The 24,637-nt window shown below is 42.7% G+C and overlaps 1 protein-coding gene across 2 annotated transcripts in view; it reads left to right on the forward strand.

The window, feature by feature from the left end:
• Positions 1 to 24,637, forward strand: part of SUSD5 (sushi domain containing 5) — a 69,092-nt gene that overhangs the window by 9,075 nt on the left and 35,380 nt on the right. For both annotated transcript variants that reach the window (XM_074988209.1, XM_074988210.1), the window contains exons 2-3: positions 489 to 666; positions 20,502 to 20,620. In XM_074988209.1, the coding sequence (XP_074844310.1) occupies positions 489 to 666; positions 20,502 to 20,620 (297 nt within the window). The remainder of the gene's footprint in view (positions 1 to 488; positions 667 to 20,501; positions 20,621 to 24,637) is intronic.

A 24,637-nucleotide genomic window follows, 5' to 3' on the forward strand; every position in this document is an offset into this window, starting at 1 on the left:
CTCATTGGGCCGATCTTCCTGGCAGTGTAGATATAGCCTTAGGTTCTATACAGCGTTTTGTACCAGGCATGTAGGAGTGAGGGGAACCACTCACATTGATCAGAAATATGTGGAGACTTAGCTCCACTTCCCTAATTACTGAACAAAGTAGCTAAACCAAAGTGTGGGTGTGAGCATACTAAAGGAGTGGTAATTTACTAGTAATTTAGGCCAGAAGCAAGGACTAGATCCTTAAAGGTGTTTAGCTGCCAAATTCCCATTGATCTCAACAGGCACTAAGCACCTAAATAACCTTGAAACTCTAGGCCTAAGTTAGCAGCTCCCAAGCTCAAGGAGCTCAGTTAAAATTAACTGAGATCACAAAAGAAAATAGGTTTAACTTTTCAGGTGATAGGTTTGTCACAATCCATGGTATATTTATTTAATACAACACTGCGACATGATGTGACACATTTTGTTGTTGTGTGTGTCTGTCTTTGGTGCTGCAGGGAAGATGTTCACAGCTGAATCCAGAAACAGCTCTCAGGGCCTGGACCTAACAGCAGCTCAGAAGTTGTGTGCTACCCTGGGCGCTCGCTTGGCCACTGCCGAGGAACTGAGACGGGCTGTAGCGGACTGTTCTTTTGCCACGTGCACCAGAGGCTGGCTGGCTGATGGTACCATTGGGTAAGGAGAATGGAAACCACAAAATCCACCCTAACCAGCATGAATGATTGCTCTCGGCTTTCCCCCCTTGGGTAATGGTATTAGTGAGACACACTGGCCACAAAGAGGTCCTTGTGTAAGCAAGTCTCAAGTGCTGCATGCAGATAAGCTAATTATGCTGTTACCTTGCACAGAGTCAGTCATATACAGCTGATCCTGCAGATATGTGAGTGTACACAGATCACCTAATACACTGTTGTAAATTATATCCTTCTTCCTTTTACCCATATAAATAAGTTGTTTCAACTAAATCCCTCTGGCCCACACAATACCTTGTTTAAATCCAGAAAGTACTGGGTAGCTAGCTGTCAGTAATCATGGATGTTGCAATGCATTATTATTTATTGAATGCCAACAGCAGATCATGGCCTCAGGAGATGTTGGGGGGGAAAACGTGCTTGGGGTGGGGGCAAAACCGGATGGGGAAAGAGATGAGGCAGGGTAAGGGCAGAAATAGATGAGGCAGGACAGACCAGGGGCGGGAAGAGGCTGAGCAGAGCTTTGGGGGAAGGGTGGAGTAGGGGAAATACTCCCCACCAGTGCTGCCCCCTGGCAGAAGGAGCTCAGCATCTGTCCCAGGCCTCACAGCCCCCTGGGGACGGCTCGAAATAAACAGGGTCTGATCGAGAACCCATTGAAATCAATGGATCCATGCAGCATGCATTTATAAGTTGTGAACTTGGACAGTGGCCAAAGGAGTGCTAGGGTAAGGTTCTTCACAAAAACAAATCAGAAGACATGTTCCTGTCATAGAGAACTTATCCTTAGGTCTGATGTGACGAGTGAGAGTAACAGACAAAAGGGAACTGGATGGAAAAGGACATTGCTTCAGCTATAGGGTCACACAGTGACTCAATTTAGGCACAAGTACATTCTGATGGTTTAGATAATTGTGATAATTGATGGAATTCTTATGGGCACTGGGAAAACTACACAATTTTTGGTCAGTGAACTAAAATTTATAGGTGCAGTTTATCTAGATTGCAAAATTGTTGGGGCAAGGGTGCCAAACTATTGGGCCTAACACAATGGGGCCATTATCTGCTTGAAGTCTTTGGAAGCTCATGTCTAAACCGAGTCATTGTGTGATCGTATTGCTGAAGTAATGTCCCTTCTCATCCTATCAGTTCCTCTTTGTTACTCTCACTGGTCACATCATCTCTAAGTGTAAAATCCCTATCATGGGACCATGTCTTGTTATTTGTTTCGGTGAGGAACTTTGTATGCTATGAAAGAAAATAATAAATATTGACAAGGGTGTATTAGTCAGAGAACTGAAGAATGGTGAGTGCATGGAGGATCAGGTCAAGGAGCTAGTCTCAGATATGGGAAAACTACCTGGTTTAAAAAAAAAAGCACAAAAACAAAAATAGAAAAGGGGGCAGAATGGTTAGTTGTATCAGGGGCTACGTCTACACGTGAAGCCAACATCGAAATAGGCTATTTCGATGAATAACGTCTACACGTCCTCCAGGGCTGGCAACGTCGATGTTCAACTTCGACTTTGCGCGGCACCACATCGAAATAAGCGCTGCGAGGGTACGTCTACACGCCAAAGTAGCACACATCGAAATAAGGGTGCCAGGCACAGCTGCAGACAGGGTCACAGGGCGGACTCAACAGCAAGTCACTCCCTTAAAGGGCCCCTCCCAGACACACTTTCACTAAACAGCGCAAGATACACAGAGCCGACAACTAGTTGCAGACCCTGTGCCTGCAGCATGGATCCCCAGCTGCCGCAGCAGCAGCCAGAAGCCCTGGGCTAAGGGCTGCTGCCCACGGTGACCATAGAGCCCCGCAGGGGCTGGAGAGAGAGCATCTCTCAACCCCCCAGCTGATGGCCGCCATGGAGGACCCGGCAATTTCGACGTTGCGGGACGCGGATCGTCTACACGGTCCCTACTTCGACATTGAACGTCGAAGTAGGGCGCTATTCCGATCCCCTCATGAGGTTAGCGACTTTGACGTCTCGCCGCCTAACGTCGAAGTTAACTTCGAAATAGCGCCCGACGTGTGTAGCCGCGACGGGCGCTATTTCGAAGTTAGTGCCGCTACTTCGAAGCAGCGTGCACGTGTAGACACAGCTAGGGACAGTCAAGCTGGTAGGAATAAAATACAGATCTTAGCTGTCAGATACTGCTCTCTTGTTTCCTAGAGAAATGTAAGTAACACTTCAAAGCTTTTGAGTTCCATGGTGCTTTGCAAACTTGCAGGAAGCTTCTCAGCCCATGAAGTGAGGTAGGAAAGTACCGTTACCCACTTTTTATAACCAAGAAAACAAAGACATAGAGACTTAAGCTATGTCTACACTACAGCGATCTTTCAAAAGAAGCCCTTCAGGAAGATCTCTTCTGAAAGAACTTCTTTCAAAAAAGCGCGTCCACACACAAAAAAGCAGATCTGCTCTTTCAAAATAGAGCATCCACACAGCCCCTGCTCTTTCAAAAGAGCAGGATGGGGATCAAAAAATCAGATGTCAAGAGGACTGCTCTTTCAAAATAACCTGTGAAGCATCTACACACGCTTTCTTTGGAAAGAAGCTTTCAAAAGAAGACGATCTTCCTGAAATGGGAGTGGAGGAGCACTTTCGAAAGGAGCTCCATTTTCTTTCAATTTACTTTTGAAAGAACACTTTTTGTGTGTAGATGCTCTGCGGAATCTTTCAAAAGAGCCCCGCTTCTTTTGAAAAATCTTTTGAAATAAGTTGCTAGTGTAGATGCAGCCTCAGTTAATTACACATACATGGTCATTACTGCAACACTGGACCAGTAACTAGATGCTTTGGCTCCAAGACACATGCATTAACCAGAAAGCCATTCTTGCCTCCCCCCATACGATAAGCAATCTTGGCCTTCATTTTCAGAGGTGCTGAACACCCACAGCTCTCCTGGACTTGAAGAGAAGTTGTAGGTGCTCAGCACTTCTGAAACTGAGACCTTGAGAGTTTATCATCTTCCCAACAAGTTAAAAAGTATGTTTTCCTATATGATGTGTGGTGTGGGGGCACTTTAATTAGGGCTGGTTTAATTTGGAGAGTTTTACTACATTCTATTTTATAACACAAATAACTAAAATTGACACATGGGAATAGTGCGCCTGACTGAAAAGAGAGGCTAGGGTGCAGCCAGGGTCTGCATGGTGAAGTCTATTTAACAATCCCCCATCCCCAAAAGCCCCTGATCAATATTTCTCCCACCCACACTCAACAATCTTTCCGAGTTCACTCCCAGGCTCTCTCCCAGCAATCTTCCATCTCCCTCAGCTCTTTCATTACCCAGGACTGCCCCCAGCCTTTGCAATGCTGCTGAGGATTGCAGTAAATATGGTTCTGTAGTGTAATTTAAATGAATTATAATTCAGAGTTCTGTATTAATATGCCTAGCATGGAATGTATTTGTTAAAAAAAAACAAAAAAAAACCCAACAACAAAAAATTTGAATCTTTTTTGTTGTCTTTATTGTTACAGACATATTTTCTGACAGGTATTTTGAGTACACTACCAAAATATTTGAAACTGGCAAAGTTATATTGTTGTTTTGATACCTGAAATATGCAGCATTTTAAAATATTGTGCACAGAATTTTTAGTACAGCATTTTTAATGTTCTGGTACAGAATCTCCCTGGAGTAGATAGAGGTAGGTCTTATCCTTATTTTATAGGTGCGGAAACTGAAGCACAGAAACATCAACATGATCAGCTCATTTAAGAAAATGGAGCAGCACAAAGTTTTGTCCTCCTTAGGTAGCACATAGTTGATATGATATGGCAAGAAGTGCATTCTAGTGACCTAGGAAAGAAACAGTGACTTGCTCAGTCACACAGCAATCCCTTCCCAAAGCCAAGAGGAGAATCCAGGTCACCTGACTTCTAGTTTTGCGACTTAACCACCCGAGCACCTTTCTAACCTGTGAATAACCCTGACTTCATCTGGCTTCTTGCTTCTTTAGCCTTTTGTACTCTGCTGCTTCCTTCCTTCAATCTGTATTTGCAAAGTTTTCCTGAGTAAAGTACAGTAGCCCATTTATTGTCAGTGTCTAATGGTGACAAAGCTATGTTTCTCCACAGGATACTTTTGTAGATTCTTAAACTTTAGGGAATTATTAGATTTAATGACTGCTCTTAGTTATTTTAGGTAGCATAGTGCTACATGCACTTTTTAAGGACAAAACACAGTTTTCAATTTTTAACGGAGAGCAGGAAATTATTACTATAAATGAAAAAAAACCCTTCAAATGAAAGCAATTATTTCCCGCATTCTTTTTTGTACAAACTAATGTATTTTAAAGTACTTTTAAATTAAAACATATCCTGTTTTTTAAAAAAGGAATAAGATAGATTGTATATAGGAAGCTTTCTCTTTTTTCTCCCCTCGTACCCACTCAGTCCATGAAATAGGTGCAGGCCTAAAAGCCAAGAACATTGTTTTCATCCCTACAATGTATATGGCAGGATTATTAAACAGGTCCTTTTATGCAGCTTTTCAGTAATAAAGGAGAAAGAGGGGTAGGTGGAGTGGGTAGGATGGGCAGTGTTATTTTTCTTCCCTCTCAGAGCACTTCCAGTATTCTAAAGGAGCAAGAAGGAAAAAAATATTCTCAATTTTCTGAGCCACAGTAGGCTGATGGGCAGATCTCAACTCTTGATTGAAGTCAATGATGCTGTGTCAGTTTACACCAGTTAAGAATTTTCCTCGAATATCATGATTATGGAGAATGCTAAAGTAACAGCAGCCTGCTGTAATACATCAGAATGCAGTAGCACTCTAGATGAAAAATGTGAAACTCACAGCACCTCTATATTTACCCAGGGATCAACACTTCAGAGGTTGATTTTCCAGGGTTTGATTTAGCATGTCTAGTACGGACACGTTAAATCAAATGTTGTGAGGAGTAAGGGAAGTCGATGGTAGCATTTCTCCTTTCAACCTCCCACTGCAAGGATGACACCAAAGTTTGAAATTGAATTGAAAGTAGATTGACTCCAGCTACACAAATCTATGTGGCTGGATTTGCTTATCTTATTTAAAACTTATCGCCTAGTGTAGACCTGGCTTCACTGGAGGCTGAGCTATAACAGGCAGATTAGTTCTCCACACCCTCCTGCAGTCCACAAGATCAAAAGAGACAATTGTGATTATCTATGCTGACTTCCCATATGGCACAAGCCACACAACTTCCCAAAAACAATTCTTAGAGCAGGTCTTTTAGAAAACATCTGGTCTTGATATAAAAATTGTCAGTGATGGAGAGTCCACCATGACCATTGGTAAATTTCTCCAGTGGTTAATAACTCTCATCATCACAACTATATGCCTTATTTCCAGCCTGAGTTTGTCTAGCTTCAACTTCCAGTTATTGGATCATATTACTTACTCCTTTCTCTGGTAGACTGAAGAGCCCATGAATGACTACTTGTTCCCCACACCAATACTTACAGGCTGTGTCTACACGTGCCACTTCTTCTGAAAGCGGCACGCTAATGAGCTATCCGGAAGATGCTATTGAGGCACGGATGCAAGTTTTCCATGCCTCATTAGCATATTTGCATGGAACCTCTTCCGGACTCCGAAGTACACATGCAGACTTGTGGCCCGCGGGGATCTTCCTGAAGGGAACTATCCTTCCAGAAGATCCCCGCTGGCTGCGCCGCTGCATGTGTACTTTGGAGTCCAAAAGGGCTTCTTCGGACTCTGAACCACATGCCGATATACTAATGAGGCATGGAAAATGTGCATCCACGCCTCATTAGCATCTTCTGGATAGCTCACTAGTGTGCTGCTTCTGGAAGAAGCGGCATGTCATAGGCATAGGCAATAATTAAGTCACTTCTTTACTTTTTCTTCGTTAAGCTAACTTAGTTGAACTCTTTTGAGTTTAGTGCTGTAAGGCATACTTTCAAAACCTTCAGTTATTCTCATGGCTCTGCTCTGTTCCCTTCCGATTTATAAACATCCTCCTTGGACTGTGGACAGCAGAACTGGACATGGTATTTCAGCTGTGGTCACATCAGTGACAAAATATAGATGCAAATTAACTTCTCTACCCCTTTTCAAGATTCTTCAGTTTATGCAGCTCAGGACTACATGAACGCTTTTGACCACAGCATTACACTGCTAACTCACGTTCAGCTGATTAGCCAGCATGGCTTCCAAAGGGTAGATGCTCTGGGTGGCCCTCTGTCAACAGAGAGGGCTTCCGGTTCACTGGGCTGCCCTGTTTGCAGAGCTTCTGGTTGGCTGTTCTGTCAACAGAGGGCGTTGACAAGGGCAGCCTCTATTAGATGTGGACGTGTTCTGTAGACAGAAGATGTGTGGGGAAGTATCAGTTGATAGTGACTTCATCTGATGTCTTACTTGTAACATTCCTGCTAATACATCCCAGGTGTGATCTTCACTTTTTTTTGTTGCTATGTTACATTTTTGATTCATATTTAGCTTGTGGTCCACTACGAACCCCAGATTCCTTTCCACAGAATTCCTTCATAGACAGTCGTTTCTCATTTTGTATGTGTGCATATGGACACTGAAATAGTAGGGTCTATTTTTATTAAATAAATGTGCTCCAGTCATGCAGATTTCCATACTGCAGCTAAGTAGGAAAGATTTTATATATCTTTATGAATAATTGGAGCATGCTCAAGGTATGAGCATTGGGCTCTAAACCCATAGACAATTGGGAACATGGGAAAACTTTTTTTTCCACTTCTGCTAGAATGTTATTTTTTTACAAAGACATGCACTTCTCAGACAAAACACTTACAGGTAGTGTTAAATAAACAGCTATTTATTAACTTAAAGCATTATAATTATTTTTTTAAATCCCAAACATTTGAAAGTCCGGAAATCTAAAGTTAAGTTTTTAAAAAATTGTAAAGTCAAGAAATTAATACACCAATATTTAAAAAACCATTCACAGCAGAAAGTCTGGAAATATTCAGTTAAAACTCCAATACCAGCCTCCAATCTGTCTTCTCACCTTTCCCTATGTTCTACTTATTGGTGGTAGAACATAAATTTCCACATGAAGGAAATTAAACTTCCCTATGTTGTGTATGAATTATAACAGTATAGCCACATGTTGTACAAACCCACATTCTAGCCTGTATCAGGTAAAAAGCGTTCCCAGGTCTGCTTTATGAGGGTGTTTAAGTTGTTTGGGGACTTTTAGATTGTAAACTGTTTGTGACAGGAACTACCATATATTATTTGTCTTTACAGTGTCTAGACAAAGAAGTCCCTAATCTGGTTAGCATCTAGGTAATATTACAATAGAAATGGTAAATAATAGGAGTAACGTAAAGTCAGTATATAACTTTTCAAAAGGGCTGAGTAACAGCTGGTGGGTCCTTAGCACTTCTGAAAAAAAATAGGCCACCTGTTTAGTTGTTTAAATATAGTGTTGGGCATCTAATTTAGGAACAAACCTTGATTAAAGATCAAACCTCGATCCCACTATGTAAAGTTTTAAGAACGATACAAAGAACATCAAAAACAGCAAAGCATGTTTCAAGGCATATGGCGTACATGTAACTCTTACTATTTTATGAGGGAAAATAGGACACCAGGGCAACGTGAAAAATCCTGGTAGAAAAATGCAATTAAGATGTGCTCCTTAAAAGGGAGTGAAAAGAAAAGAAACAAAAAAATGCAAGTCCTGACAAAATAATTCACACTTAAAACTATTACTCTGCTTTGTAGTAGAAGGATTTATACCTGGGAGGGAGACCTCTTATAAAGGGAATGCTCTCTTGTTGGGGGCTTCCACTATGTTAGACGCTGTATAAAGACATACAGTAAATCCTCGATTTTACAGACCCCAATTTAGCGGACTTTGGGAATAATGGATGTCTGCCAGCTCACCATTGTTCCCAAAGTCCACTAAATCCACCAGCATCCCCCCAAAGAAAGCACGTAAGGCAACTCACCAGAGCCTCCACCTCAGTTGGAGGAGCCACCATGGCTGGAGATGCTGTTTCTTCCAGCCACCAGGGATGGAACCTCCACTGCAGCCTGGTCCATCGCTGAAGCCACTGTGCGCTCTGGGGCATGTACGTGGGCAGATGGCATTCGTGTACACACCCAACCCTGGTGGGAGAAGTGTGTGGCAGCTCCGGCAGTAGCGGCTCCAGTGGCTCTGGTGAGTCACTGGCAGGGGGTGCTATGTAAACCCTCATATTTAATAGACTTAGGGGTTTAACGGACACCCCTTTCCCCCCATTAGTCCATGGGATGAAGGGTTTACTGTAGTAAGAGACAGCTCCTACCTCAAAGAGCTGTTAAGGAAGGAGAAAGAGACACGGAGAAATGTAGTAACTTACCCGAGCTCACCCAGCAAATCAGTTGCAGAACCAGAACCCGTCTCCTGACTCTCACCCCAGTGCACTATAGACTTTACCATACTGCTTCCATCCAGAGAAGCCTGGAGTAAGACAGCCAGTGACCTAGCATAGCTCCATGCAGGGCTATGGCAATGTAAAGTAGGTTAATAGAACATTATTCATGGCTCAGTGAGATGGCTGCATAGAGTTAAATGGAGTGGTAAGGGTCTCATTTTCTTTAAGAAGGCAATGAAAATTAGGAAAGGAGATGGCACAACTTTGGTCAGGATGAAAGGCAACTGTAGAGAGCGGTAGGGACTATTTCCCCTGAGAACTTAAGTATAGAACACTGAGAACAATTGTAGGGTTTTCACTATAAACAATAGTTATTTTAGAATATCGTGTATATTGTGTCAGGGTTAGGCCAGAGGGCTCCGTCAAAATGAGAGAAAGGCAGCCCAAAAGGTGTAAACAACCTGCTAAATAGAAGCAGAGGGTAGTAGGGCAATTAGAAGCAGCTGGGAGGGAGCTGGCTCTGGCAAATTGGGGCCAGCTGACTCCACTGCTGGCTTGGTGAAGGCCTTCAAAAAAAAAAAAAGCCTTCCACAGTTGTAAGGTGGGGAAGAGTGGGTAAATGAGAAAAGTGTAGGAGAGACAGAGAACAAAAGTCTGAGAGGGAGTTATACCAAATCCAGCACAGAAACAGCAAGGTAGGAAGTCTCAGAAGGAGAGGCTGGGCTCCTTACCACAGGGACTCTTTGTAAGCCCCAACCCCTGGGGGAAAGGGCCAAGATATTGACCTAAGGAGTGGCCTGGGTAAGAGGGGCGGTTGCCACAGTATGAGCCCCCCAACACCCTTAGTCCTCAGAAATTCCAGGAAGACAGAATAATCAATGGAATGTTCATTTTCCATCTTTCAGAACCCTAAAAATAAACACAAGGATGGGGCTGGAATGGAAACCACAAAAACATTCAGTACAGTACTGGGGGCTTCACATAGAGCTTTCAGATTTTATGTGTTCAAAGTTCAAAAAGTAGCTACAAAAGACTTCACAAATGTCTTCACAAAGCATTCTGCCTCTTTCTTCTGTTCTTTCACTTGCAGCTCACTTGCTGGTTTTATTGGCTACGTCTACACGTGAAGCCTACATCGAAATAGCTTATTTCGATGTAGCAACATCGAAATAGGCTATTCGATGAATAACGTCTACACGTCCTCCAGGGCTGGCAACGTCGATGTTCAACTACGACGTTGCGCGGCACCACATCGAAATAGGCGCTGCAAGGGAAAGTCTACATGCCAAAGTAGCACACATCGAAATAAGGGTGCCAGGCACAGCTGCAGACAGGGTCACAGGGCAGACTCAACAGCAAGCCGCTCCCTTAAAGGGCCCCTCCCAGACACAGTTGCACTAAACAACACAAAATACACAGAGCTGACAACTGGTTGCAGACCCTGTGCCTGCAGCATGGATCTCCAGCTGCTGCAGCAGCAGCCAAAAGCCCTGGGCTAAGGGCTGCTGCCCACGGTGACCATAGAGCCCCGCAGGGGCTCGAGAGAGAGCGTCTCTCAACCCCTCAGCTGATGGTCGCCATGGCGGACCCCGCTATTTCGAAGTTGCGGGACGCGCAACGACTACACAGTCCCTACTTCGACGTGGAACGTCGAAGTAGGGCGCTATTCCTATCCCCTCATGGGGTTAGCGACTTCGACGTCTCGCCTCCTAAAGTCGAAGTTAACTTTGAAATAGCGCCCGGCGCATGTAGCCGTGACAGGCGCTATTTCGAAGTTAGTGCCGCTACTTCGAAGTAGCGTGCACGTGTAGACACGGCTATTGAGTCATTATTCTCATAGGCAGATATCTCACAGGAGTGTCATTTTGTTGCAAATAGTTATTAACACTCATTCCAAGCTGACAAATGAGAATTACAGCAGGAAGGCTTGTAAACTTAAAATTACATCTCTGCCTGAAATATAACAGTTTATACTATTTTATCTCCCTAAGGTGAGTCTGGATTTAATTCTAAGTTCAAAAATTCATTTTAGAAAGGTTTGTGGAGCTTTTCCATTCAACCCACCAAATACCACTCCAAATCTTCATGTGTAAAAAAAGGAATTTCAAAAATTAAACTGATAATGACCTAAAAAGCACAAGTGTGACCTCACTCAAAACCAAAGTCATACGCTTATGCACACAACAGGTAAAACAAAGGCAATGGTAGTGCACATTGCCCTGCACTATATGCCCCATCCTAAAAGAGGAGCCAATTTTGAGAGTGAAATGGTCTCAGTGGGATTTGAATCCTTGACACTTACTTGCTGAAATTACCACCAATTGTAAGGTGTGGGCTTTTTTATTTATGTGGACATCTATTTAATAGGAACTGAACTGTGACCACCTACTAAGACACAGCTTTACTATCAGGTGGTAACAACTTTTGGTCTCTAATGATCTGTGAAATAGTGATCAAGAGGTGAAAGGATCCCTATAATATTGCTAAATGTAGCGTTCAGTTATGTGTGCATGTGGTAGACGGATGTGTCAGGAAATCAGTGACTTTTTCTATTTAAAAGTAAATCTGTCATTCAGGCTGTTATTTTTTCTGTGCTGGCTGCCAGTATCTAATCTAAGAAATTCCCAAAGGCGCATGAGGCACCAAATAAATATGTCAAATATTTTCTTTCCAAAAATAGGACTTAAACTTTTCACTTGGCCCTCACAGCATGTTAGTTGTTGTTGTCTAGGAGGTTGAGGTGAAACCATTTTTATAGCTCTACTGCTGTCTGGCTTCACTGCTCAGAAAGGTCTTGCCTTGTGTCCTAAAAGCTGTAAGGTTTGGGATCATCCTGATCTTTGTTGTCAGGGAATACTGAGGCTAATGACACCCCAAATGACAACACTCTGGCTCCAGCACTTGAATTTCACCCTTGGGACTCACAGCTGCAGTGTCCTTCATGATCGGTGTTACCCTGTGTCACAGAATCAATGTTGATCCCTGAGATAAATCAGACCTAGACCTCTCAGGGATTTAAAGATTAGGACAACACCTTGAACAGAATACTGAACTGGCAGTTTAGAGGGCAAAACATGTGAAGTAGGAGACCCTCCCAAGGCAAGATTTTACGACGTAGGTCAGCAATGGACTGACATGTTCCCTGCTGGCTTTCTCTATTAAGAAAGACTTTTTGCTCATGATGGCCCAATTTGTCCTGATAAATTCACATCATGAGGTGCCTTGCTCCCACACCCCACCACCTGCGTTCACTGTAAGCTGCGCTGGCAGCCACCCAGGAGAAATTCAGGGGCCACCCACCTGATTAGCAGAGCACCTGCAGCCGCCCACATTGGGCAGCCTGTGTTTGCGTTGGTGGGGCACATCCACACGTACCTTGGTGCACATACCAAAATGTATTCTGGCCATGGGATGAAAGAGCTTACATGGAACCCTGCCCCCAACCAGGGAATTCAGGTCTTTTAATAAAAAATCCAAGGTGGAAAGATCAATGCTGTTGACACTTCTGAGTGGTTGAATTTCCCAGCTTTGGAATGGTTTGTGGGAGAAACAGGACAATGAATGTGGGTGCTCCACATCTGACAAATAGAGAAGTGTTCTTTCAGAAGCTTGTGTAGGACTAACCATCCCAGTCCCCAAAGTTAGGGTCAAGTCAGCAGATGGCACATGCTGCATCCTCTGACTAGAAGTAAGATTGCCCCCATTCTGATAGCTTTACTCTGTTGCCATCCTGGATGGAGCCATATTGGATGTCAAGAAATGTATTTCTCAGTATAAGACTGAGAGCATAATAGGAAAAACTGGCAGATAAGTAACGCTTCTTTTGACAACCTGCTTTTCAACATCATCATAGCTATTCATGGCATCCTACATACAGAAGTCCTCTTTGTGCAACACACACATGCCTGTTCATGTAAAACATGTCTACACTGCTATTAAGGCTCCCTGGGGCTATGTCTATACGGCTGGTGCTATTTCAGGATACAGTGGTACCCCAAAATAGCTGCCCGCATCTAAGAAATCCACCTGTTGTCTCGAAACAGTTTTTGAGATAACGGGTGCACTATTACGGCATCCCTGTACACCTCATTGCAGGAGAAGTACAGGAGTACCTCGAAATAACACTTTATTTTGGCATGTCAGTGCCACATGCTGAAATAGCCTATTTCGAAATCGACTCGAAATAAGCTATGCAATTTGTGTAGTGCAAATTGTGTAGCTTATTTCAAGGTTAGGGCACTGTGTAGACATAGCCTGGCTGTCCTGTGCCAGCTGACTCAGGTTTGTGGGACTTCAGCACAGGGCCTGTTTAATTATGAAGTAGTCATTTTGGTTCAGGGTAGGGCCTGGACTCTAGGATTCTGCAATATGGGAGGGCCCCAGACCTAGGGCTGTTTCTCAAGCCTAACTGTCTACACTGCAATTAAATGGCTGCTTTGTCCGCCCTGCAAGCCCCATCCAGATGGCATGGGACAGTCAGGCTATGTCTACAGCTTTTTAACTGCAGTGTAGACATACAGTAAAGCTATGGCTACACTAGAGGGTTTTGTTGGCAAAATGGTTGTTTTACCAACAAAACCCATGGAGCGTCCAGATTCCCAAGGTGTTCAGTACTTTTGTCAACAGCTGTTCCACACTCACCATGAGGAATAATGCCTCTGTGGACAGATCTGTTGACAGAAAGCTGGTCTAAATATTCTGGGGGCCCCTCAGTCAGCAGACAGAGTCTGGGAAACTGGGCAGCCTTGTCTGCTGAGCTTCTGGTTGGCTGTTTTGCCAGTAGAGCACCTGAGGAGTCTGTCCATTCTCTGTTGACAGAGCAGATCACTCTTGCGATCAGCTTGGCAGTTTGGCTGCGATCTCTCAACAAAAGTTTTATTGGGAGATGTCTTCCAGCAAAATCATCTGTCAGCAAAGCGGTATTCTAGACATAGCCTTAGGGTGCATCTCCAGTTTTAGTCCTCTTTCAAAAGAGGTATGCAAATGAGGAAAATAAAAAATGCAAATGAGGTGCATATTTGCATATTTGGCCCCTCATTTGTATATTCTTATTTCAAAAGAGCGTCTTTCGAAAGAAGAAAACCAGTGTAGATGCTGCTCTTTCGAAAGTAAACCCCATCTTCAAAAGAATCCAAAGAGGAATGCAAGTGTAGATACACCCTTAGAGTCTCACATCTCCGCAGTGCTAAACTCTAGCCTCCTCCAGTAAAGCTTAAATGAGAGTTATTTGGTAACAGGTAATTCTGTTTTAGGGTTAAACCCACTTGAATATGCTCCCTTCTTTAGTCATTGATATTACAATACTATATCTTGTATATCACATACAACTTAAAAAGATTAGACTTCTTTAGATATATAATAAAACAAAGGTGAAGTATCATTATGGTTGCAATATAACATTAAAATTATCCCTATTACTTTAATCAACATTTATAACTATTCCCAGGCAAAGAAAATCTATGTTAAGTTAGACTGAAGCTTGAGGCTCGTTTGATGGTAAAAAGACCACCCCAGGAAGTTTTCAATTACTTTGAAAGCAACGATTGTTTAATAAGTCAATTTGAAGATAAGTTAACTCTTAAACTTTTAAAGATTCCAGTTACATTAAGGCATGGAAATACAAAATTAAAGCCCTCAAACAATTTGATTCTCCCCTATAGTGATACTATGAAAGGAAAAAAGTTGTGCAAAAAAATCTATAAAGAATAAGTTGCATGTAATTTGAGGCCACAACCACAAAAACGTCTGAACCATAAAGGTATGATTATTGAATGGTATCTAAAGTTACTAGTATTGCTCTTGGGACACACTAAACCCAGCGACTGTAAAGTTTACATTTAAAAATTAAAACAGGAGTAGAAAGTACATATCTACAGTTTAGCTGACTTAATACAACAGAAGAAACCTTTAACTTTTCAACTTTTCGGGTGTGCTTGATTTCTCAAGATTAACATGTCAGTATTTTTATGTTAGTTATCCTGTGTCTTTGAAGGAGAAATGAAAAAAGAAATTTGGAGCTATTTGGCATGGGAAGATCAGAAGCTGAACTTGTTTCACTTCGCCATTCCTAGAATAGGGCAAGAACTACAGTTGGCACCATATTTAAAAAGCCTTCATCTCATATGCATGTCACACCTAAGCCGTGTCTACATGTGCACGCTACTTCGAAGTAGCGGCACTAACTTCGAAATAGCGCCCGTCACGGCTACACGTGTTGGGCGCTATTTCGATGTTAACATCGACGTTAAGCAGCGAGACGTCGAAGCCGCTAACCCCATGAGGGGATAGGAATAGCGCCCTACTTCGACGTTCAACGTCAAAGTAGGGACCGTGTAGTCGTTGCGCGTCCCGCAACATCGAAATTGCGGGGTCCTCCATGGCGGCCATCAGCTGAGGGGTTGAGAGATGCTCTCTCTCCAGCCCCTGCGGGGCTCTATGGTCACCGTGTGCACCAGCCCTTAGCCCAGGGCTTCTGGCTGCTGCTGCTGCAGCTGGGGATCCATGCTGCATGCGCAGGGTCTGCAACCAGTTGTCGGCTCTGTGGATCTTGTGTTGTTTAGTGCAACTGTGTCTGGGAGGGGCCCTTTAAGGGAGCGGCTTGCTGTTGAGTCCGCCCTGTGACCCTGTCTGCAGCTGTTCCTGGCACCCTTATTTCGATGTGTGCTACTGTGGCGTGTAGACGTTCCCTCGCAGCGCCTATTTCGATGTGGTGCTGCGCAATGTCGATGTTGAACGTCGACGTTGCCAGCCCTGGAGGACGTGTAGACATTATTCATCGAAATAACCTATTTCGATGTCATAACCTACTTCGATGTAGCGTTCACGTGTAGACGTAGCCCTAAGCTGTCAGTTTAAGGGCACCACCAAAGCTGAAGAGCTGATTGTCAGAACCAAAATTTAAAAAGCTCCATGAATGGCCTGAGATAAAATTCCAATGTTTATGTGCAAAACCAGTATCTGTAAATGTTTTAAGCAAAGCTCATAAGATTCACTCTCTTCATCAATGAAAGGAAGGGTTGCTTCCCTCTCACGTAACAATTATTTACACTGGGTTTGATAATAAAAGTGTTTTTATTAAGTATAAAAGTAGGATTTAAGTGAAGGCACGTGAAAGCAGACAGCTCAAAGTTAGTTATTAAGCCAAAGTAAACAAAACACTTCAATTAAGCCTAATACACTAAGGGCTTGTCTGCACTACCACGTTCCTTTGAAGGAAGGATGGTAAATAGGGTGTTGGAAGTTTACTAATGAAGTGCTGCCGTGCATAGACAGCACTTCATTAAACAAATTCCACCACCCCCGGGCGGCAACTTCGAAGTTTTAAATTTCGAAGTACCGGCACGCATCTGGCCGCGGCTCACCTGCTGGTACTTCGAAGTGCTGGGGCAACTTCGAAGTACCAGCAGATGAGCAGCGGCTAGACGCATGCCAGTACTTTGAAATCTAAAACTTTGAAGTTGCCACGGGGGGAATTTGCTTAATGAAGTGCTGCCTATGCACAGCAGCACTTCATTAGTAAACTCACAACACCCTGATTACCATGCTTCCTTCGAAGGAAGGTGGTAATGTAGACAAGCCCTAAGAGAAATTGTTACAAAATGTGTTCCTCACACTTGTTCTTATTTCAAACACAATTCTTCACAAGCCAGACCTGATCTTTGTTTCTAGGCTTGGGTCTTACAGCCTCTTGAATCCTTAGAGGTCTCTGTTTTCAGGTTTCTTTGTGTGTATCCTCTTATGGTGGGCCAAGCAGTTTCAAAAGCCAGTGGAAGATTATGTTGATTGCTTCTCTCTCCTTAAATAAAATTTTCCCAGGACAGGAACCCTGTATTTAACCATCCCCATTACCATGGAAACAATACAAGATTCAAGATGGATTCCAGCATCAGGTGGCATTGTAACATGTTTTTGTAGGACCAGTCACAGTTTGGGACAATAGAAAAAACAAAACCATTCACAGATCATCCTGAGCACCAAGCCATTAAGTCACTTAAGTACTGCTAATGGCTTGCACTAGAAATTTTAGTTTAATAAGCAGGTTTACACTTCATATTTCTAACTTTACATACAAGATTGATACATGCACGCAAACAGAATATACACATTCGGGGTATCACAGGCTCTTGACTAGCAGGTTACTCAGCCTGTTTTGCATAAAGCATATTCGAGTTATGCATATCCACATTAAAACATATTTCCATAAAAAATATGGAGGCAAAGTGGCACACTTCTACTTGAAGCTATTTGGTTATTTATGTAAGTGAATTAATTGTAACATATAGGAAAAATATACTTTTCACATTCAGATAACTAAGGAACAATTAAATTTTCCTTCCCAACCCAAAAAAGAATTTGTTGGAGAGAATTATGAGCAACTGAAGAAAGTGGAATGTTCATATGGAACGTGTATTTTATCCAACATGTTCTTAGTGCCCTCTATATAATAATTGTATGGGTGCTTTTTCCTAATGATGACTGAGGGATCAGTTTTTCTGTGTTGTGGTACTGTAAGAAGTTTTCAAAAATAGATGGACATTCTAAGTCAGGTTTACCAAAATAGATAATTATTATGGCTGATCTGTATTCTGACTCATTCTGTTCCTTTTATGTGTAAGTATTGCATAGCTCTCTGCAGAGAGAGAAAGAGAGAGAGAGAGCGATGTGCCTACTTGTGAAACAACAGTGGGTACAAATCATACCCCTGACTGGACTAGGCAACACATTAAAGGACATGCTGAAAAGAGGTGTATTTCCACGTACATCAGGACTTCAGTTTGTATTGAAATCATCCACTCAAATCCCACAGGATATATCTACAGTGCAATAAAGCACTTGTCTCTCGCCTCATAAGCTGACTCTGATTCAGGCTGAGGGTATATAATTGCAGTGTAGACATTCAGGCGTGGGCTGGATGGGGGCCTCTGGGCCCATCCCCCTTTCATGTGCTCTATAGTCCCACAACCTGGGTCCTGCAAGCTGTAGTCAAGAAGCTGACCTGGAACAGTTGGGGTGGGGAGCACTTTATTGCAATGTAGACATACGCAGAGTGGATCCCCTGCCCCCTTCCATTCTGTTAAGTATTCAGACTGTGGCAGCCTCATAATCACGGTGCCCCATAAGCAGTGATCGTCCTAGGACTGGTGCTGGTAAATAAAACACATGCTATGTTTTAATTTTACCATCTTCCACCAAATGGGTGGAGCTATCCCCTCTTCCCCCACCCAAAAAAATAGTGGCAAACAATTCATAGGAAAAGAGTCTGGTTTTCACTCTTTCTGACCCTGATTTCAGCAGTTTTGTGGTTTTTGAAGAAAGCCTTTAAAATAAATTCCCATATTTTAGTTCCAATGGGAAATGTTTAACAAAGGTACAAGCATCTAAAAACGACCCTTTAAAATTGATATACACGTGCAGCTTTTGTTATCAGCTCCTCTACAGGCTTCACCAGGAACTTTCTACAGCAGTAGGTACTTTACAGATAAGTCGAAAGACATTTACCCATCTCAAAGAATTTATAGAACAGGGCCTGATTTTGCAACAGTAGGCCTAGTGACTCCAAAGAGCCAAATAAGGCTTACAGGTCTGTTAGGTCCTTAAATCCCATGGCATGAGGTCCTGAGCCTTCTCATTTGAACAGCTAAGTAGTGGTTGAGTGCCCATGCAGCTGTGGCTACAGGGCTATTCATTACATGCTAGTTTGATCCAAACTGGTACATATACATAGGCTCACGATAGAAACTGCAGCTTCAGAAACAGAAAGGTGAAATGAGTTCTCTACAGTCATGTGGCAAACAGGGCTTATCTGCACAAACATTAAAAATTCTCAGAGTATTATTTTAATAAATTACTTATAATTGTTTGTGATAATATGGCCAAATCCTGAGATCTTTGCCTAATTTGCACTCAGGCAAAATGCCTATTAAAACCTATTCAGCTTCTATTAACATGGGAGCTTACCTGAGTAAAGTACTGAAAAGTTCATTCAGCTGCACATCTACCAATATAATTTATGCCATCAAGTGCCAGCAATGCCCCTCTGCTATATACATCGGACAAACTGGACAGTCTCTACGTAAAAGAATAAATGCACACAAATCAGACATCAGAAATGGCAATATACAAAAACCCGTAGGAGAGCACTTCAATCTCCCAGGCCACACAGTAGCAGACTTAAAAGTAGCTATCCTACAGCAAAGAAATTTCAGGACCAGACTCCAAAGAGAAATTTCTGAACTAGAATTCATCTGCAAATTCAATGGCCTCAGCTCTGGCTTAAACAAAGACTGCGAATGGCTGGCTAAATACAGAAGCAGCTTCCCCTCCCTTGGTGTTCACACCTCCAGATCAACTGCTGGTAGTAAGCCTCACCCTTGCTGACTGAGCTAACCTTGTTATCCCCACCCTTGCTCTGGCTTATTTATACATGGCCCTGCAGATTTCTAAGACCAGCATCTGATGAAGTGAGTCTGTGCTCACGAAAGCTCATGCTCAAAACTTTTCTGTTAGTCTACAAGGTGCCACAGGATCCTTCGTTGCTGTTACTGAAAAAAAGAGAGATTTTGCTCTGGGTTAAACGATTTTTAGTCTGGAGCATGTGGTGGAAGCCAGTGTTATTGCTGAGGATTTATGTGGAGGCTATGTCTAGACTGGAGGGATTTGTCGGCAGAAGTTTGTGTCAGATGGTATCTTCTGACAAAAGTTCTTTTGACAGACCGCATCCACACTGCAGAGCAGATCGACAGAGTGATTCTCTCTGTTACCAGAGAGCAGCTGGACTGCCTGGCCACTCTACCAGCAAAACAGCCACCTAGAAGCGCAGCAGACAGGGTTGTGCTGTGTTCCAGAAATCTTTTCTATCGACAGAAGGCCCTCTGGAACGTCCAGACCGGCATTTTGTCGTCAGATCTCTGTCAATAGAGTCATTAGTCCTCATGGCAAGCGGCGTGTAGCTGTTGACAAAAGCGCTGTGTTCTGTCACCTTGTTGTCGACAGAATGCCCTGGGGACTCTCAGTGCTCGGTGGGTTTTGTTGACGAAACGACCATTTTGCCAACAAATCCATCTAGTCTAGACATAGCTGGATGTATGTGAAAACATAATATGGCCCTCAGAAAGTGTTTGGTATTTCTCCCAGTAGTTACACATACTATGCACAAACTGAAATGTGTTCACACTCTTTCAAGTGCTAGTTCTAAACTTTTTGTGCTTCCTGTGTCCTGGAATTAATATACGACCAGGGATTTTTTAAAAAAAGTTACTTGTCTCTCTTATCAGTTCCTTTCCAGAGTTGCCTTTTCCACATTACTACTCTAGTGCAAGCTCCTCAGAAGTTCATTCCTGTCAGTACAAAGACTGAGACAATGCTATGCACTGGTTGAAGTGATAAAGGCCAGCCAATTTCACCTATGAGTGCAATACAGTTCTTGCAGAACTTCTGATTTGTTCCCACTTCTTCTCTATTTTAGGACTATGGTGTGCAGTAAGACAGGGAGCAACCAGCAGAGTGCGAAAGCAATCGATGTTAACATTGAAAATGATCCTTCTCCAAGTGGCAGATACAATGCTCTTTGTGTGAAAGATGAAGGTCAGCACCAATATATTATTGAAACTAAGTACTGTCACCACTTTACTGTCTTGCCTACAATAGGATTTTTTTCATAATTTTCCCTGCAAGTGGAAACAGTGATAGGAATATTTGGAAATAAATTCATACAGTGTGTCTCTGCTAAGTGAGGAAACTGTAGGAAACTTCCTACTATCTCACTTGGGCAAACTTTTTGACCCAAATTTTTTTCTGAAAAAATCAGATTTGATAACACAAACATTTCACAAAGTAGCGTCAGGGTTGCTGAATTGTTTGTGTCAAAAACAACCAATCAACCAACACCTCAGCCGCCAAATCCACTTCCTATCCCTAAGCTTTACCCCCATCGTCCACCCCCCCCCAGGCTTAATACCTCTCAGCCCCAAACCCAACACCCAATCCCCAGGTTTAACCCTTCTCGTGTCCAAACCGTACCCCCATCCTCGGGATTAGCTTGCCTCAGCCCCAGCCTCCACCCCTCCATCCCCAGGATTAATTTACCTCAGACTATGCAGCTCCTTCACAGCAGCCGCCTCTCGCTGCCTCTCCCCACCACCTCCTCCTCCTTGGCAGAGCTGTGCAGCTCTAGCAGGGGCAGGCACAGCTGCTCCTCCCCCAGTTCTTCTGCGGGCTTAGTGCTTTCCCCATGTGCAGCGCGGGTGGCTCCCTGCCCTGCTGGCTTTCTCTTCTGGGGCTCCCTGCCCTGCTGCGGCTTTCTTCTCCAGGGCTCCCTGCTGCATCTCACTGTTCAGCGGCTTGGGAGGCTGCCACCGCTTAAACAAAAAGGCCTAAATTTAGTGGGTTTAATGGCGGGCAACTGATTTTTTTTTGTTTTGTTTTGTTTTGTTTAAGTGGTGCCAGCCTCTGGAGCTGCAAGAGGAGTCACCTCCGAGCCGCAAGTGGCTCCTTAAAAAGCCACAGGTTGCCAACCCCTGGACCAGGCCTTTGTAGAGTCTGGATATCATGATTCAGCGTGCATGTGTTACTAAAATACTGTGCTACAGTTTGACCTCAGAGGCAGATGCACAGATCCAAGGGCCCACTGGCAAAGAGGCATTGTGAGAAAAATGTTGTTATTGATAGTGAACTTATATTTTAAAAGCCATATAGAAATCCAATTCCATTTTTCAGCAGTAGATGGAACTGGTTGAAGTTACACATTCACATTCTGTGCACTTGTGAGTCACATTGAGGTGTCCTGTTACTGGAAAACTTTGGTGGCTGGAAAGTCAGTATTCTGAACTCTGCATGTGAAATTAAATCTAGCATCTGTATTCCTTTCAGACAAAAAATATGAAGGACACATTGTGCACTCAGATACATCCTGTACATCCAGACTAACTCCATGGGTAGCAGTGGATTTTCTTCAGACACGTGCTTGTGTAACAGAATAATTTAGACCTCAACATTTTTATTTAAAGTCCAGGCTGTTCAGTTGTGATGGTGGAAGAGTAGGAGGTGACCTGTAAAGCCCACCGTATAGTTTTGTGTGCCACTTCAAAGAAGGACAGAGATAAGCAGAGGGCAGTGATTGACATACTACTTGAAAAGCAGCAAACGCACCCAGCATTTAGGGTGTTTTAATGAAACTTTAGGCAAGCCGGTGAATGTATTATGACATGGCAATATGAAAATGACTAATGGTGTGCAGCATAGCTGAGCTATTGTTACATAATCAAATATTGGAACATTTGACTTGAAAATGACCATTTTTATAGCTATAGAATCAGTTCTGTAAAAATCATTGGTTCATTACTTGGACCATGTCTCTCCTATCTTTTAGCCCCTCCACCGGTTTCTCCTTCTCAATTTCAGCAAACACGGACAACTTATCTTCCCTTTCAAGGCCCTTCACAGCCTATCACCCACCTCACTTATAATTTGTCATGGATTATCACAATGTCATCTTTCAGTCTTTCTCCCATGTTGCCTGTCATATGAGAGATGCTCCCGTAAATATCCACCTATCATTATGTTCCTTCAAATTGGTTCCTAAAACTCTCCCTTTTTATAGTAACAGAGAGGGAGCTGTGCTAGTCTATATACTATCAAAACAAAAAAGCAGTCAAGTAGCACTTTAAAAACTAAGAAAATAATTTATTAGGTGAGCTTTCGTGGGACAGACCCACTTCTTCAGACCATAGCCATACCAAAACAGACTCAATATTTAAGGCACAGAAAACCAGAAACAGTAATCAAAGTTGACAAATCAGAAAAAAATGATCAAGGTGAGCAAATCAGAGAGCAGAAAACTGGGCAGTGATTAAGTACCTTGCATGCTGAAATCACTGCCTCTCATGCTGGCTGTTGTTGTCTTATTGTTTCATTGCACTCTGCCTGCCTGTCTCACCTGTTGTCCCCTGTCTTATTCTTAAATAGTCTTTGAGGGCAAGGACCCTATTTGTTTTGTGTTTGTAGCGTGCTTAGTCTAATGAGGTCCTAGTCTGTAATAGGAGTGCTAGGCCCTGTTGCAATAAAAATATACCATTAAAAACATTTTTAAAACACAGAAGAAATTATTTTAAGACACTGTGGAATTGCACAATGAAAACTGAGGTAAATGAAATATTTATAAAGAAGAGATAATCATGAGCAGCTCATTTGTGTGGGGACAGAGAGGCTCCTGATCAGACCCTCCTCCCTGCTATATAAACCTTGGCTTCTCTTCTTTCATTCCTGCTTTTCATCTGAGGAAGTGGGTTTTACACATGAAAGCTCATGACCTAATACATTTGCTAGTCTCTAAGGTGCCACAGGATAGTCATCTAACAGTGTTTTATTCAGCAGTGTTTCCAGATGACCACAAGGTGCCCTCATGCTTGAAGATTCAACAGATATTAGATAAATAGTTTATGTGTTAACAAGAACATTTAACTAAAGGTTGACTGGTGACAACTTGAGCCTCTTCATGACAAATTATTCCCCTTGGCTTGTTGCCTGTGCAGTTTGTTGCAAAAAGCTGCAGCCTTTTTACATGCAACGCCCTTTGTGAAGTGTATTTTTAGCATAAACCATGGCTGCTGGCCATATGTCTGCCTGACAGCTGCATGGAGACAATCACTGTTTCAGTCTGTTGCTAATTGTCTGGAATGTAACATAAAAATTCTTATCCTTCTACAAACTTTAAATTAATCCTTTTTCCTTTTTGAAAAAATGATGTTAATATAGATTTGCTATGGGATAGTTACCAATACATACTGAAATGCAAATCCTGATCCTGTTAAAATAGGAGAAAAGACCATTCGGCTTAATATTGGCTCTGACCTGTGGCACTCTCTCTTTAATTTGCCATCCTGAATATGTAGATGTGCAAAGCTGTCCATAGTTGAGTTTAGGTTTATATAGTTTTCTGTGGATTGGTGTCCATGAATCCCCATCCCTGTGCTACTTCATGTTTTAACTAATTTCTACTTCCAAATGTGTGTGTCCAGTTCTTTTCTCACTTATGCTGGTGAAACACCACCATTGAACTTATGGAGTTAGAAAGTTATGTAACTGGTGTAAAATGAGAAAATGAAACTTGCACGGTACAGGACCTCAGAATCCACTGACTTCCGTGAAAGTTGAGGTCTTTCTGTCCTCCCAGGAGGCACTCAGTACTTTGTAGTACTGGCCAGCTACGGTGTAAGATGCAACTGTGCCTTTTATTTGTATTTAAACATTATGCACATCCATGATATCATATAAATAATAATGATATTAAGTAATTGAATTACTGCTGTAAGAATATCCTGGATTTCAGAAGCAGCAATTTCACCCCAGGGCTACATCTATACTTGCATTCTGCTTTCAAAAGAGGAATGCAAATGAGAGGAAAGAAAAATGCAGATGAGGCACTCATTTATAGGCCTCATGCTTCATTAGCATAATCTCTTTTCGGAAGAGATTCTTTTGAAAGAAAAAAAGCAGTGTAGGCATGGCTCTTTCAAAAATAAACCCTGTGTTCAAAAGAATCCTTCTTCCTGAAACAAAATAGGAAGAAGGGTTCTTTCAAAGAGGGGGTTTATTTTTGAAAGA

The sequence above is a fragment of the Carettochelys insculpta genome, chromosome 2, assembly GCF_033958435.1.
Source record: "Carettochelys insculpta isolate YL-2023 chromosome 2, ASM3395843v1, whole genome shotgun sequence".
NCBI classification, from domain to species: domain Eukaryota; kingdom Metazoa; phylum Chordata; order Testudines; family Carettochelyidae; genus Carettochelys; species Carettochelys insculpta.